A 17,762-nucleotide genomic window follows, 5' to 3' on the forward strand; every position below is an offset into this window, starting at 1 on the left:
GTATTGTGCGTGAATAGCCGAAGGATTGCAGAATAAAGAAGAAAATGTCGATTTACAACAATTCGGTTAAGAGATACTACGACTTCGTATTTACGGATCTCGCCGGTAAGAAATTTTTATACTATCCCACAATTTAGTTAATAAAACGATTTGTAAAAACAACGTAATCTTAAAATCGATTCTAAATACGCCATTGCGTAACGAGGAACTAATTTATTTTTATTATTATTGTCTCAATTAGTAAGGGAATAGTAATTTCATAATAAATTACATTAAAACCTCTTTTTACTTGCGGTTAGGTGCTTTGGTGATTAAATGGTTTTTAAAAAGACGTTTCCTTTACAGTAGGTTTCTGCGCGTTTATAATTGCTGGACCAAATTTGAATTCGGTATTACTTGAGCGTGATTGTGCGACATTATATAACATTAATCTTAAATTTGCACAAAATCTTTAACAAAGTGTAGCCGTCTGACCTAGACACAGATACTATTTATTGTAATACTTCACATGGAGAAAAGTACTAAACTCATTCAATTAAAATGGTTGCACTTTCTACTCATTTGCGCTTAATCTCACCGTTTTGCTCTAAATAAATATTCCCTAAAATTCTCTCCCTCGTTACCAACTATGTAATAACTATTTTGAAATTAAACAAACATTAATTTGAAGAGTTCTGTGGTAAAAAAAACTGAAAAATTACTTCGATTTGGTTTGCATTCTAACATTTTTAACCATTCGTTTTACGTTGAGGTTAATATCGTAATCATCATTAAACTGTAACAATTTTGTGGCCCTCTTTAAAAACATTCTAGTCGGAAGTAACTCAATTTTATGGCCTTACGTATTAATATGCTCGTTTTTGTCAAAGTACCTAAATTAGACGAATGTGTCCATTCTGAAGAAAAAAGTAATTAAATGAACAAATTCTTTAAATGTTTGAGAAAAATGGCAATCTGTGATTAATACAGTGCCAAATCAGGAACAGTTAAGATGGAAATCTTTTCAAGCGTTCAATCGTGCTACCATAAACTTCACCCTTTTGCCATGTAGGTATTCAATAACCAAAACGACCACGAGCAGACTCTTTTTTCATACCCAAATGTTCGTGTATAATCTTGATTGAATATTGTAGTGTTAGACACTCCGGCTTTTTCACAAGCATGGTCGGTTATTTTTCGAAACAATAAACACTGCCAAAACTTCCCAATGTTGTGGATCAGTTTTTGGGCGCTTTTGATGACTAAAATTTATACGCGACATAAGAAAAAAAAGACCATTCAATCAATTTATTTTCATAGGGCGTCTCCAAGTCCTCTTTAGAACACGATTGTACAATGTTTTTACAAGGCAACTGACATGTACCTATATGTGATAGAATATGTGATATAATATTTATATTTTGTTCTTTTGTAATTTTTAATGTATATGTGTGTTTTTTATACCAAACTTTCATTGTGATCATGTCAATAACGTTGATCAGAGACAATAAATTATTATTATTATTACCACAAATTACATTTTTATCTCTCTCATAATTTCTATTCCGTTGATTTTGTTTAGGTAGGTACCTTGTAATATAACCGCAAAAAATAAAAAAAAAACGTTTAATTCATTTTTAGAAAGACTCACTTATTTTTAAAATTAAACAAAAACATTAAACCTTCTATACCTTATGCTTTTTGATATTTTAGAAAGTAAGTGATATGTCTTTCGAAAATGGTCACTAGAGGTTTATTTATACAGGATGTTTTCACGCAAACCGTTACTTAAACATATTCAGGCTCGCATTAATAATTTAAATCTAGAAATTTGAATATCAACACATAGTTTTTGATGACCAATCGAATTAAAATATTTACATGATCGTTTCGCTTCCGGTTTTAAGCAATTGGTTGCTTTTCTTTTGAGCCCTGTACCTCTGACTCGGTTGATTAAAATTTTAAAAAGTCTTCAGTAATCAACAATGACTTGATGCTACATGAGAATAATTTAAATTTTGATCACCCTTCTAGAGGGTGCTTTAAAACTGATTGTCAATTTTAAAAAGTTGATTTTTTCTAATGAAACATGCTTTACTTTTTTGCACTTTCAAAAATCTAAAAAAAAACTCTACATCGATCATATACTACATTCTCTATTCCTATCTGTTATGCCTTCCGTTTTATTTTAGATTTTCTAGAATTCTGACTGTGACTATGAAAGCTTTGAAGTAAATCTGTTCGTAGGCTCGTCAAACAAGTCTTTTTAGGGTTATAATCTCGGTTATAATTGTTACCATTTGTTGATGGTAGTTTATATCACTAAATATGAAAAGAATTCTATTTTTTTTCAATACATTATAGGATCTCCAAATGAACGCCGTTGGAAGTCGCCTTTCGAATTTTCTACTGCATCAGTTTCATCAAAAGGTCTTTTCACCCTAACTTCCGGTTCTTCACGAGAAGCACCTGTGAAGTAAACTTTGTCTTTATATGACCCCTCACATTAAATCCCATTGGCGTTATATCTGGACATTTAGGGAGCCAATGCCACGGACCTCTAGCCCCAATCCATCTGTTTTCAAAAAGGTTCATCAAAGACGCATCATGGGTAGAATGAGCCGGCGCTCCGTTAAGTTGGATGAAAGTTGTTCAATGCAACATGATGGAATGTGTCCCCCTAAATTTAATGATTAATATCAAAGTTACGTTTGATTGGAATTTTTCACACACAAAACTAACTTTTCAAAATTTTGTAGCATACCATGGAAACAATCCCCGTTTTGTAGTATTTTTGCATTAAATTCGTACAAAAACTGAAGGCGCTAGCTACAGCTTGCAGCAATTGTTAAATTACGCCCTGTGTATTTCCATGTGGCAGGAGTCTCTCATCGGTAGACATACATTCAAGATTCAATATTGCGACTATATGTACATTATTGATTTTTTTGGTATTCTGTCATGTCCTGGTGCTTTCCTTTTGGGTAGTTGGTTCATTATTGTTGTTATCTCATTAGGTTTTATTGCTTTTATTTCATCTGGATTGGGAGGGAAAATTTGATTGACTTTATTTTCAATTAACTGTTGTAGTTGCAATAAGGGATATTATTGGAGTTTCAATTAGGTGTTGTGCGAATATTTCACTATAATTTATTGTATAGTTTTATAGTAGGAATAAAATGTGGTTCCTTTGGTATACGCTTAGTTGTGCGCTACATTGTCGGATCTTTCGGTTGTACTTGCAACTTGAACATGTTCTCTCTTTTCTGTACTCATTAATTCGATGTTCGTCTAATCCATGTTTTACTTGCCTCAGTCAAATATTTAACTCTTTCTTAACTTGTGGCTCTCTGGTTGTTTGCCGCAATCTCCTGGTCGTGTGCTTTTCTTTAATTAAGTATTGTATGTGTTGTGGTATAATGCTAGTGTGTTTTTGGGTGGTGGTTGATATCTTGACTGCTTGGTTTATTGAATTTAGTAAAGAATTGATAGCCCCGTTTTGTAACTGTGTTGGACATTTGATATTTTGCTGGAGCTTGTTTCGAAAGGTATTCCATTTTATTTTTCCCTTTATCAGTTTAGGACTTTGAGTGATAAATTGAGACTGCATTTCAAGGGTTATTATGACTGGCAGGTGATCAGAATCTAATCCAAGTAGCAATTTTTGGAAAATTGGACTGGGAAAATTGTTATGAAGGGCTATATCCAGTATATCAGGGTTGCAGTTGGATTGGTATAGGAATATGTGGTTTCTGTAGGGGAGGGGGGGGGGCAATGTGGACCTTCATCAAAGATCATTGAATATAAGCGGATCCCCTCACAGCAAAGTGAGTGAATTATTGTCAAAAATGTTTTATTGTCGGAATCTCATGAGTCACATTTTGAACTCGAGTTGAAAAACTTGCTTCTCTAGTTGTACAAATAACTATGTGGGTTTCTTTGTATTAGATGCTTTTTTGGGATATTAAACCAAACGTTAACGTGTGACATCTTGCAATGTAAGAAATGCAAAACGGTAACCGTCCATTTTGGAGTTTTTTGCAATTAGTCCGTGGGAGAATGGTCATAAAAGGTTTATTTATATATATAGCATTTGTATGCAAATGCTGTAAAATAAATGAAATCAATATAACATAACATCAATTTTTCCCTCCGTCGTTCCACGTGGATCTAGAATAGTAGCCATTTTACTATACTAGAACCACGTAGATGCATTATGTCTAGTTGTGCAAATATATTCTTTACGTAGTAAAATAGGGTCAGTGCCGAGGTTAAGTAATTCTGGCAAAAACTATCAAAACATATCACCATAACACTCCATGTTGTTAACTTAAGGTCAAATCAACAACACATCAGTCACATTGCGTCATAGTTCCGGCACCGAACTAACCTATCCGTTACAAAAATAATTATTCAGGCGCTGCCGCACCGAACAATGATGCAATTAAACTTTTTTCAAAGGAACAAATTTTTCCAGTAATATTAACATGACAAAAAATTGCCCCAATAGTCTTGTTTATATTGTAACGGAAATGCTCCAGACATGACGTCGCCTTTGGCGCTCTGGAATTTTCTACGCGCGCGATAGTAGGAACATTCGAGAATGTACTGGACTTACATTGCTTGCGTGTATAAATGGTTGCGGACCGAACATCGCGGCAGTCTACTACCGATCGAGTACGGACGAAACATAGAGCGCGAAAAGCTGATATAAATTTCGAAGTGTGTGATATAAATAATCGATATAAATTGTACGGATTTTATAGTGTTTTAGTTTTGTTTAATAAATATTGATATAAATCGAACCCGAATTAATAAATCACGTTACAATATATAATTATGAATTTTTATCATTAACTTTTCCAAGCCAGGCTCCGAACCGTCTCGGATCCGGACAATTTAATATCGCGACTATATTTTGTAGTTTTCTGTAAAGAATTATGGACGGTGGAAGCGAATTGAACGACGAACAACAATTTATTGTTTCGGGTGGGTTTGAACAAACACGACGAATCAGTCAAAAATACTCAAAATAGTTCGGTGGCGGAACTGTTATTGACCTAAAAAATTATCCACCTGTCCTTTCACGTAATATTGTAATTTGGTTGAAACTTTTCCGTTTGTAAATCCAGCAGATGAAAAAAGTAATTCGAACAAAGTGAGGACAAGAAAACGATTTAAACCAAAAAAATTTTTTTCCTATTTTCCTTGTTATTTACATTAAAAAAAATAAACAAAAGATTAGTAACCTTACGTTTTTCAACAAGTACCTAATTCAGCCGTGCGCTTTTCTTTACGATGATTCCGTGTTCAACAACAATATAACTTGAGCATTTTCGGTTGAAGTGAGATCTTTTTTTAGATGGAACATGGAAATAAACTGTAAAAAGAAATATATTGATTTAAAGAAATGATTGCTTATTTGAGACACAAAAAGTAAAAGGTGTATGATCCATTTGATTGCACATTGTTTGCACATTAGGCAAGTGGATCAAAGAAAAAATTTTGAAGTGGCTAACTTCACGACAACCCTCCAACTTTGGAAAAATAAACTGATTTACGTCATTCATTGCACATTGTATATTTAGACAAACCTTAATTTTTCGTTTGCTATCTCCACGCCAGCTCAGCACTCAAAATAAATAATCAGGTTGTGTTTAATTTGATTGCATATGGTTGACTCATTTTTTTACAAAGCGATCGTGCTTTGTTCGTTCGCCCATTTAGGCACAGTTTCGTCTCTCACACTCCTTCGCTCTTTTTTTGTTGCCTGTATGTACCATCTCAGAGTATTAAATAATTGGATCAAAACAAATAGGCATTACTTTACCTTTTTGATCATCTTTTTGTTTATTTTACAATTATTGCAGTTGGCAAAAGTATTAGATATTGTTGATGAATTTACAAAACTACATAGTATCAAATATGCGTAATCCAATTCGTTAAATTTACAATCTTCATATCCATATAAAATTTGTCTGTACGTATCTTGTGACTAAACTCCTCGTGAACGGTTGGAAGGGTTTTCATGAAATTTTTTTATATATCTCTGCGGGTGATTTAGATTCACATTTGGGCCCGATCGGGTTTTTTTTAACTTCTTTTTTCGTTGTGCTATTTCGCGTAACGTGCTATTTTTACATTCTGTAAGCCGTACGATGTCGCGGGGGAAAATCTAGTCTTACAATAAATTCTAATACAGAAAATGGTGTTGCATATTTGCTTGGTCCAATGTGACATAATGTGACTGGGCTGGTATTATAGTCGCTGAGTAATACAAGTAAGTATACTTATATTGTATGTACTTGAAAGTAATATAATTTCCTGCATTTAACGGCGACACAACCAGTTCATTACACCAACTCTACATGTCTGAACGATAGTATTTCTTAAATATATGTATATGTATGTTATATTTGAAGCGTCTCGCGACGGACGACGTGAATTTAGTCCCGTGTAAAACAGTCACTGAAAAAATGAAATAAAATCCGAAACGTTACGCATAAGCAGCTGTACTGTTTTACTAATAATGGAACCGTTTTGAACAGAAATGAATCGCATTAAGAACATAAAAGTGTGAAGTACTGTTACGTGTTATGTACTGGAAAAGGATTAGGAGAAGTGCAGGCGACTGTATGTTAATATTCGCTTGCTCCTCAGTTACATCCTAGCTTCTGCTTCCCAATTATTTCTAGATGACGATTACAGAATAGAACTGATCGTAATTTTTACTATAATTTTATTATTTGATCAATATCGAGTACTATATGAACGAGGCATTGTGCAATAAAAAGAAAACTGATATCACCGTCCTCGCCTAATTAATAGCCTCATTACGGCGGTTGCAACAACATTTGATAATTCCACCCATTTAATAACTCCCTTTAATTGCTAACTTATGATAAAACTAAAATGTATAACTTTGTCTAACGATCTGTCATTAGTAGGTACTACTTACAATACAAATTCTTTTGTAATGGGTAAGTTACTAATTTTTTAATTCGACAAGAATGATCGAATCATCAAACACTAGGAACACAGTACAGAGGACTAAGAGCCAGGATTGGTAGATTTGAATTCAAATGATAATAAGAAAATTGGTAGCCTACTTAAATGCGTACTAAATCTAAGTAATATTCTAAGCCTGAATTGTGCTTTGTAAAATAAACATTTAATTAAAAGAGAGTGGCATAAATAAATCTTTACGATGTCCTAACAATTCTAAAAGCAAACATTATTGCATTATTGCATATGGGCATCGTTGTTCTACCTAAAAATGCATCTTCTTGAAAGGACGAAGAAACAAAATCCGCTCTACTTTGATTTTGCTATAAGGACTATACGTTGATAAATAAAACATAACAGTCTATATCGTGAATGGAATTTCGAAATTAAGATAAATTACTATTAACAATCCATTATTAATATTCTTCCTATTTGCTGTACAAACAAATGAAATTTCACCGCCTTGACATAGAGAAAATGTGAAAATTCGATATAAAATCATCATGATGCACCGTTTTTCGAAAGCTCAACGCCCATAATTGCCGATGCGTCTAATGAATACTTAACCATTGTTTGGCGATCAATGTTTCTAAATGGTTTGTTTTCAGATCCCCGCACCAACGATTGGCTCTTAATCAATGACCCGCTTCCAGGCTTAGCTATAGTAGGATTCTATCTATACTTTGTTTTAAACTTGGGCCCTCGTCTCATGAAAGACCGACAACCTTACGAATTAAAAAACACCTTAATCGTTTACAACTTTGTGCAAGTTTTAGTTAGCGTTTATTTATTTTATGAAGTAAGTCAACTATAGCAGCGTAAATAACTTAATCGACTGTTGAATCTCTTAGGGCATGGAAGGTGCTTGGTTGTACAGGTATAGCTGGACATGTGAACCCGTTGATCACTCGAGGAGCCCCCATGCCATGAGGGTAATTTATGAGTGTTGTTGCATTCCTGTTACAATTCTCTTTTAGGTAGCAAGAGGCGTTTACATCTACTTTCTTGCTAAACTCACAGAACTATTGGACACCGTTTTTTTCGTTTTAAGAAAAAAGAATGCGCAGATTAGCTTTCTTCACATCTACCACCACACAGTGATGCCCCTAGTTAGTTGGGGAGCCACCAAGTACTTCCCAGGGGGTCACGGTACATTTATAGGCGTCATAAACTGTTTCGTCCACATTATTATGTACTTCTACTACATGATGGCGGCCATGGGACCAAAATATCAGAAGTATCTCTGGTGGAAAAAGTACATCACCACGTTGCAATTGGTAAGATAACGACTACAAACGCGATATACTAAGCACACGCATTTTTAGTCCCAATTTTGCATAGCCTTCCTACACTCTATGCAACTGCTGTTCTACGACTGCGGCTATCCAAAGTGGACAATGTTCTTCACCTTGCCGAACGCAATCTTCTTCTACTACCTGTTCTCGGACTTTTACAATAAAGCGTATGCGGAAAGCAATAAAAAAAATGTGATTAAAAATGGTCACGCTAATGGAACTACTAATGGAAGCGCCAAAGAAGCTGGAGTTCTATCTAAAAATGGAGTGCTGTCAAAAAATGGCGTGCTGTCCGAAAATGGCATACTATCCGAAAATGGCCACGCAAAACAATCTTGATTAAATCATACTGTTTTATGCATGTAATAAAAGTTACCGATGTGTTTTCCGAACGCCGTGTTGAGAAGCATTTTAAATTAAATTAGTATAATAATTGTAAGATAATTTTGACATTATGCAAGATACCGAGCATGAAGGTTTTTGTACGCCTTTACTAAGATTTGTTTTCAGGTTGAGTAAGTGTTCTAAAGAGCATTATTGACCATTTCTAAGTAGCTCCCAGTAACGGTTGCTTTTGGATTACTATTGAGGAGTGGAGTGGACCTCTGTTTAAGAATATTATATGACGACCTACCTCCCCAAAGCGTTTTCCGTGAAAAAGCTAGTTCCCATTAGGCAAAAATATAGGAAATGATGTAGCATACAGCTAAAATAAAATGAAAAAGTGGGGGAAAATAAACACTTCCACTATTTGTAAGTGTTAGGTCATTATTAGATCATTTATTTACATCAATTAATCACTAAAATATTTTTACGATGGTTCTTTCGCCAGAACACTGAAAACAACAACTTAGATCATACTAAGACCACACAATGTAAAATGAAGTTCAATATTATTAATAATAATAATGTATATTCCTTGCTTTGTACAATAAAAATATAATTGCACTGATCAAAAAAACAAACCATCAAAACGTTAAAGGTATAGCTAGATCTAAAATGTTATTTCGCGAAAGTTTTCATCGCTACCCTTACACCCTAATAATGAGCTATTTAATGTAGACGTACAATCGTACAGGTCAGCACCTACCATTACTCGACCAGCTTATATTAGGCACAAGGAATATTTCGATCAGAGGGGAGTAGTCCTTCCAAATTTGTTGGATGAGAGGATATGGGAAGTTACACCATGGGTGATACCGAAAATAAACATAATAAAAGATCTCATAAGGCACAAAAAAGAAATTACAAAATGAGACACTTACCTGCAGGAATTTGAGATGATCCTTAGCCAATATCCATCATACCAAGTAATATATACGGACGGATCAAAAACTATAAATGGGACGGGTAGTGCCATAGTCACCGAAGGTGCAGCATATAAGTGGAGATTGAATACCATATCGTCCATCCATTTCGCTGGACAATATGCATTATGGCAAGCGGTCCTGTATTGTTCCATGATAGTAGCAGGTTCATAATCGTCACCGATTGCGCTAATATATTGCATGATCTTACGGAAAATTATTCACATAACGCTATGAATATAGTATGTCAGTCTGCCTTAAATAGTATCCTCGCACAAGGGAAATTACTTACGTGTATATGGGTTCCAAGCCATGTGGGTATTGAAGGCAACGAGCAAGCGAATAGCGCTGCCTATCAGGCGGCACTTGTGGAGCAGGTGGAAGTTAATCTTGCTGCTCCATATGACCTCGGGAAATACATGAAAAACGAATGCCACACGGAATGGCAAGAAAAATGGACAGCAACAAATACTCACCTTTCACAAATAAAACCCATCGCAAAGGGAACGTTTACACTGCCAGGCGCAACTAGAGAAGAGAGTGTAAAGATGCACCGTCTGAGAATAGGGCACATTCAAATAACCCACGAACATCTACTGAATCGTACTAATCCCCGACAGTGCAATCGATGTAGGATGGCCCTCACGGTGGCCCATATAATAAACGACTGTCCAGTATTCTATTATGCCAAATTATAATCAGAATTTTACCAGCTGGGATAAAGCTAGAAATTTATTGAATTTCTTGAAAAGTGTATGGGAAAATTTAGATGTGTGGTTACATAGATGAGAATTAAAAGGGGATATGACCTTAGCTGTCGAACCCTCCTCTAAAAAAAAAATTAAGTTATATTAATATTAAGGAATTGCTCAACAGAATGGAGAGCCTTTTCCTTAAGGAATTACTTATCGTTCGTTTGAAAAGTTGGGAATTTGGACGGTAAATGATTGAAACATGTTCTGAGACTAGCTAAGCAATTGTGGAAAAGCGAACAATATCCCCCCCCCCCCTCCTATAATTACTGAAACGGAAAGTAGCAACAAATTACCTTAAAATTAATTAAAAAATATAAATACGGTACGGATGCGAAAATAAATTTAAGGCAATAATAACAAGTTAAAAAGTAATCGTAAACGATTTACATAAAGCGCATTTCCACTTGCATTCATTTCCCATTTGTAAGATGCAACTTCTGTTAAAATCGTAAAAATCCGCCCACAAATATGAAAGATAGCGTTGCACATGGGCAATCCATTGTTGACGTGCTACTTCAATTTCAGTTTATGAGAAGAATTTCATTTCAATGCTTCTCTAAATAAGAAAGTTGGAACTGCGCATGCGCAAACCTAAATTTTAAAACTAATTTACTATAACTAACTAATAAACTAAGATTTTCCTTTGGTCCAAGCGCCTAAGTATCAAATTTCACTTAAATAGTTCCATAGATAAAAAAGTTGGCACGGCGCATGCGCAAAATAAAATTTTGAAACTGGCCCTAGATTTTCCTTTATTCCAAGTGCCTATGTATCACATTTCATTTAAATTCTTCCATAAATAAAAAAGTTGGCACTGCGCATGCGCAAAACCAAATTTTGAAATTGGCGTTTGATTTTCTTTTATCCCAAGTGCCTATGTATCAAATTTCGTTTAAATTCTTCCATAAATAAAAAAGTTGGCACTGCGCATGCGCAAAAACCAAATTTTGAAATTGGCGTTTGATTTTCCTTTATCCCAAGTGCCTATGTATCAAATTTCGCTTAAATTCTTCCATAAATAAAAAAGTTGGCACTGCGCATGCGCAAAACCAAATTTTGAAATTGGCGTTTGATTTTTCTTTATCCCAAGTGCCTATGTATCAAATTTCGTTTAAATTCTTCCATAAATAAAAAAGTTGGCACTGCGCATGCGCAAACCAAATTTTGAAATTGACGTTTGATTTTCCTTTATTCCAAGTGCCTATGTATCAAATTTCATTCAAATACTTTTATAAGTAAAAAAGTTTGCAATTCGGTTTATAAATGGTCGAAATGCGAAAAGGGCACTGTGAATTTTGAATCGATTCGACTCAACTTTTGGCATTGCGTATTATATGGCTAAAGCTATGCCCATATTGAATTTCATGCAATTCAGTTAATAACTAACGGAGATGTAAAAGCGATCGAACATTTCTAAACAAAGTTATCGTTCACACGGACAGATAGATGGACAGACAGACAAAGGAACAGACGGACAGACAAACCGGCAGGCGACAGATAGCAATGCAAAATTATAAACGATCTCTAGGATCGTTAATAAACGGCAAAAGTGTAAAATTATGGAACATGTAAAAAACGGTTTTTTGTTTTTTTTACAATAACTTTTTTTGTAAGCGGTACAGAAAAAATTCCTTCCTTGGTACAAGACTCGACACCATAACGAACCAAATAGCGAAAAAAGTAGAACAGTAGCTCTTAAGATAAAGAACTAGTAGCGTCGCAAAACGAGCGGACGGACGGACGGACAAAGTGGCCACAATAGCGCATTTTTTTTAAATTTTTGTGGAAATGCGCTAAAAACTGACTGCATTACGGCGGCAGAAAAAAGTAAGCATCCATGCTCAAATCTCGCCGCAAGAAGGAGTTGGCGGAAGAAAAAAAGCAAAGAATGGCCACTGAAGGAGGGCCATACAAGCCTCCTATTGAAAACGATGTAACGGATGATATTTTAAAAGTTGTGGATATCGAAATACCTGATGTCATCGACAGTGACGCGAAACCAACTCCACAAGCAATGGAACTAGTGGAGGGGGAATATGAATTGCCCAATACAGCCTTCAACCTGTTAAATGTATTAGCTGTTATTGATGAATAAACTAAACTTCTTGAGGTTGAGAACAAACCATATTATTTTATCAAACATTATATACGAGTGTACACACAGCTACGTGTAGTGGGGGAAACCCGTTTAACAAGCGCTTGAAAAACGCTTATTACAAAATTTTTCAAAAAATACAAAAACAATGAAATATAAATGTAAGAGATTCACTAACGGTATAAAGGATTAGGGGTATTACACCCCTTAATTAAACACTATACGACAATTTACAATGGGCGTTTATTGAACAGTAACAATAGCTCGATACATTGCTCTATTTCTCGACCGTCTTTCTTGGATGTCGCGTACGAAGTCCTCATATGTGGGCCGCGCTCCTTCGCGCACCCCTTGTTATAATAAAGCTGCCTTAGCGAGCCGTAATAAAACGTGATGTTTTCATGTTCCACGAAGTTCCGCTTACATAAATGTACATAAAACTACCTAAAAGTGTCATTTTGCAGCACTATCATTCACTGGTAAAACACATAGGTGCGCCACTGCTCGTTTGAAAACTGAATCTCGCACTTTCACAGAAGCAACTCGCACAACTCCATCGCGACCTGGATGCACTTCTGCTACACGGCCCAATTTCCATTGTAGGGGTGGCAAATTTGATTCCTTTACTAGAACCAATGCCCCAACTTTGATTGCGTGTGCGGCTGTCTTCTTCCATTTACTTCTTGTTTGGAGTTCGTGTAAATAAACACTCCTTGTTCCACCGTTCCCAGAAGTGTTGGACCAACTTTTGCAAATGTTGGTATTTTGAGAGACGATTTACGTTGACTTCCTGTAGTGAGGTTTCTGGCAGAGTACTCAGCAGTCGACCAATCAGAAAATGTCCGGGAGTTAATGGTGAAAGGTCGTGGGATAGAGCGGTCAAGGGTCGGGAATTGAAGACGGATTCAATACGTGCAAGCACAGTACACCATTGCTCATCAGTGGCGGATCTAGACATATTTTTCGGGGGGGGGGGGGGGTTGCTTTTGTGGATTTTCAAAATTAAAAAATAAACGCTAAGTTAATTTTTTTATTTATAGAGAGTAGAAGAACAAAAAATAGCGAATAAGATTATTTTATAACACAATACAACAAACGTTCTATTTACAAATATTGTAACTGAAGTCGGCGTGGGTTACGTTTTGCAAAGTCATCCAATATCTCTTCAGCATTTATAGCAATATCTTTATGAATATATAATAATGCTAACCCATTTAAGCGATTTTCCTGCATGGTCGATCGCAAGTAAGTTTTAATCAGTCGTAATGAAGAAAAAGACTTTTCAGCCGTACAAGTTGTCACTGGTAAAACAGCAAGTATGTGAAATAAGGTTTGAATATTGGGGAAAAAAGAACTGGATGCGTTTGTGTACGCTTCCAGAACAGAAGAAAGTTTTCTTGATTCATTTTCATTCGCCCATTTCATTTTCCACAGTTCTAATTCTCCAGACAGCTCTAATAGGGAACCAAGCAGGTCATCTTCATAAAACTTAGCGGCTTCAACTATAGTTTGATTCTCAACATTTTGTAAATTGACTGGAATCAGTCCAAATAGCTGTATAACACTATCATGGTCGGCTTTCGAAAATCGCAAGGCGAAAAGTAACTGTACTCTTCAGTAAGTCAGTCAAGTACCTAAGTGGGTGGGGAGTTGCGCACTACACATTCAAAGGAAGACGTGAAATATGCTGTTGTCATGTCAGTCGAACTCTCGATTGTTACGCTTACGATGTTGCCAGAGCCAGTCTGACGAATTATAATTCAGAAGATAAGTATTAGCCGCTACTCACTTAAACAAATTTCCGCGCACGAATGTTCATGCGCGAAAATTGTACGCCGCTTTAGGGTAAAAGGTTGTCCATGCCAAACCCCCAATCGGGGAAAATGATGTAAATTTTTTATATGGACTGGGGGGAGGGGGTCACCGGCCCCCTGTGACCCCCCCCCCCCCTAGATCCGCACCTGTTGCTCATAGTTCAAATTTGCATTTGACATTATTCGGTTTAAATGATTCTTTACTGATTTTATCCCTGCCTCCCATAAACCACCGAAATGCGGCGACCTGGCAGGTATAAAATTCCATTCAGTGTTATCATCGGAGCTCCAATTAAAGATATCGTGTTTCGTTTTCTTATCATTTAAAAATTTTTTCATTTCATTATGAGCCCCTACAAAATTTGACCCGTTATCAGAGTAAATAACGGCAGGTTTTCCTCGACGGGCTATGAACCTCCTGAAAGTATCTAAGAAAGCCTCTGTTGATAAACTGGTAACTGCGTCCAAATAAATCGCTTTTGTTGTGAAGCATATGAATAAAGCAATGTAACCCTTTATTAGTTTGGGATTTCTAGTACATCTGTCTTTCAAAAAGAGCGGTCCAGCATAGTCCACTCCAACTGTATGAAAGGGTGGGTTTGAAATTACTCTACTAGTCGGCAATTGGCCCATCTGTGGTATCACTGAAATTGGTGTGTTTTTAAAACATATGATGCATTCCTTACAAATTTTCTTACACATGATTTTGCCTTTCAATGGCCAAAACAATTCTCTGATAGATGATAAAAGTGTATAGGGCCACAGTAAAGCTGTTTGATATGCTCATGACGTAATATTAATATTGTTAGATGATCGTCTGCCGGTAATATGATTGGGTGTTTTTTCAGTTCTGTATGTTTAGAGTTAATAAGCCTACCACCCACACGTAAAATATTTTCATTGTCTAAATGGGGATTCAATGGTAACAGTTTGCTACTGTTTGGCATGATTTTTTTATCAGTAAGCGCTTGAATTTCTGATGAGAAGTGTTTGATTTGTACTAACCGAACTAAAGCATTTAAAGCTCTTTGTACTTCTTTTGCACATAATGGACCTGTTAAACGATTTTGTTTTAAACTGTCCGCATTATCCCGAAATCTAAAACAGTAAGCCACGACTTTGGTTCCAACACCTGGTACGTCTCGTTCCAAGAATGTTGTGATCGACACCAACTCGTTTTGAGATTCTGCCAGTCAACGTTATGGTACACCAAAGTTAATCATGTATAATTATAAATATGCTAACCTAACATTTCATAGGTCATCTCATAACGCCAAATAAGAAGAAAAATTGGTATACATCCAGAAGTAGGGCAGTGGAAACGGAACTAGACATCCGCATTAAACGACTTCAGCAACTTATGCAAGAAGAATTATTACCGTCATTTGAAATATTTCAAATGACAGTAATAATTTTAATCCTGTGTTCAACTTCAAATTCATGTGATATTTTTTAGCATAGCCTGATGATGGGTGGTTAACCCGAAATCGATTGCTTTATAGAAACAATAAAACATTTGTGGTTCCTTTTAATATTTTAAAGAATCTCAACGAACCAAAAAATGGAGAATTTCATTACATATGTGAAGGTTATACCTTATACCATATGTGTTATCATAAGTGTTATATTACGGTTATACTTAAGTTATAGCAGGATACAGCCCAAGGACGTTAAGGCTCCTCTGTAGTCAATCCGCCATATTGGAAAAATAGCTAAATTTTCTTATGAAATGCTGCTTTTGTAGTTGCAGTCTAACAAATTCTCGATAGTGGATATTCTTTGCAATGATGAAAAGAACGGCGGTACTTAAAAAAAGTTGAAATATCGGTCTTAAGTTTTTTAGGAAGATCGATGAATAGAAAAATTGTTTTTCGTAAATAACAGCCGTTGTAATGGGAGTAGAAAAACCTACAGCACCAATTTGGAAATCCGACAGTATTTCCTACGGCGGTACTTAAAGATATTATTTCCACCTATTATGATAACGCATATATTTTAAAAAATATGTGTCACGATCTTTAGAAAAAAATCAAAACGCTAACGTAAGGATAGGCAACTCATATTGCACTATAACTTCTGAGGCGAGAACTCATTACTTGAAAGGGAAAACAAAAGAAACTACCTGGCATTATCCTGCACATTGTTACACCGTTCCTAATGATATGGATTAGATAAATTACTATATAATTAGCTAATGTTCATGAATGCTGTTGATTTGTGAATCATACTGTCGCATATTCCCAAGACGAAAAGTGTACTAAATGCATATTTATTGTAGGTACATTGGAAATAATTTTTGATTTCTAAAACCTTTTTCATTCTATCAGGATGCTTCAAGAAATTTGTTTAGGAAGGTATCAAATAGTAGCCCAATTTTTAGCTAAAGCCCTAGCTAGGCGGAATACGACTGTACCAGTAATTAGAAACATTTTTGCCGCATATTTGTTCTTGTGTAGAAATGTGGCACCGTTTTGATTTTTTGGACTAACGCATGACCACCACACAAGCGGGTAGCACAGTATCACAATTCGCAAACACTACTACTGAGTCGAGACTTAGAGAGACAAGTGCTACTTATTTTTTCAATATGATCAGATATCAGGAATATCCGCTTATCAAAAAAATAAAGGCGCGACAAATTTCGATTTTTACAAATAAATTGGCGAGAAAGTTGCGCCCAATAGTTTTCACATTCTGAACCTACCATTTCAAAGAAATTCGATTACACTTGTTCATTTTAACTGTTACAAAAAATGTTCCAATTCCCTTTTTTAGCTAAAGTTCTAAACGGGATACGATAACTAATAGGCGACACTGACAAATTTATTTAAAAAAAGTGTTAATAAAGAGATTTATTTTAGGTGTTCGAAGTGCCGGTTTATTAGGCTCTACCATACCTAAGTCCTAAGTGAATTCATTCATGCACATGTCTATCTAATAACTATAAAAATCTATAAATCAGTCAAATTGATTAGAAAAACTCACAGGAAATAAAGGGGTAATTAAAAATGTTAACAAACAATGCTAATCTAGTCCACTAATGACCTAAGAACCAGGTAATTTACGCAATAGTAAAAGAAATAGGCATTTGTGCATCTCCATTCAAATCTTGTACAGCTTTTCGCTAAACTTGTTTACATAATATTAGTCCTTGACCATTATACGTGGTCTATTGTGTTTAACAATAAATGAAGAGAATATGCAAAACTGGAAAGGATAGAGATACATCGTTGCTCTCACTCAAGGAGTAGGTACATCGTCTAGAGATGTGTATTGTTGGTGGTCTAACCAATTGCAATAACATTGAAATACAAATTGACTACAGAGGAGCCTTAATTCACTGTACAATGTGAGGGCTTCCCAATTTAAACTGTGGATTGCTGCGTATATACGGCGTATACCTCCGTATTTTTAACAAAAGGGCATGGTATACGCTTCTAGGAAAAAAAGAGCAAAGTATACGCCGTATACCTTCGTATATCCCGGATGACAACCGCCCATAGGGCCCCTAT

General features: G+C 35.6%; 1 protein-coding gene across 1 annotated transcript; it reads left to right on the forward strand.

The window, feature by feature from the left end:
* On the forward strand, positions 1-8,718 carry LOC116160422 (elongation of very long chain fatty acids protein 7-like). The gene is made up of 5 exons (XM_031473617.1): positions 1-105; positions 7,593-7,783; positions 7,836-7,916; positions 7,962-8,261; positions 8,310-8,718. The coding sequence occupies exons 1-5, from the start codon at positions 45-47 to the stop codon at positions 8,616-8,618; spliced, it is 942 nt and encodes a 313-aa protein (XP_031329477.1). The 5' UTR covers positions 1-44; the 3' UTR covers positions 8,619-8,718.
* The last annotated feature ends 9,044 nt before the right edge of the window (positions 8,719-17,762 follow it).

This window comes from Photinus pyralis, unplaced genomic scaffold (genome assembly GCF_008802855.1).
Source record: "Photinus pyralis isolate 1611_PpyrPB1 unplaced genomic scaffold, Ppyr1.3 Ppyr1.4_LG1, whole genome shotgun sequence".
Classification (NCBI taxonomy): Eukaryota; Metazoa; Arthropoda; class Insecta; order Coleoptera; family Lampyridae; genus Photinus; species Photinus pyralis.

Excerpts from the sequence above, each read along its gene's own strand:
- LOC116160422 (XM_031473617.1), top strand. The coding sequence starts at position 45 with ATGTCGATTTACAACAATTCGGTTAAGAGATACTACGACTTCGTATTT. Across the intron at positions 106-7,592 it reads CGTATTTACGGATCTCGCCG|ATCCCCGCACCAACGATTGG; the intron begins GTAAGAAATTTT and ends GTTTGTTTTCAG. Across the intron at positions 7,784-7,835 it reads GCGTTTATTTATTTTATGAA|GGCATGGAAGGTGCTTGGTT; the intron begins GTAAGTCAACTA and ends TGAATCTCTTAG.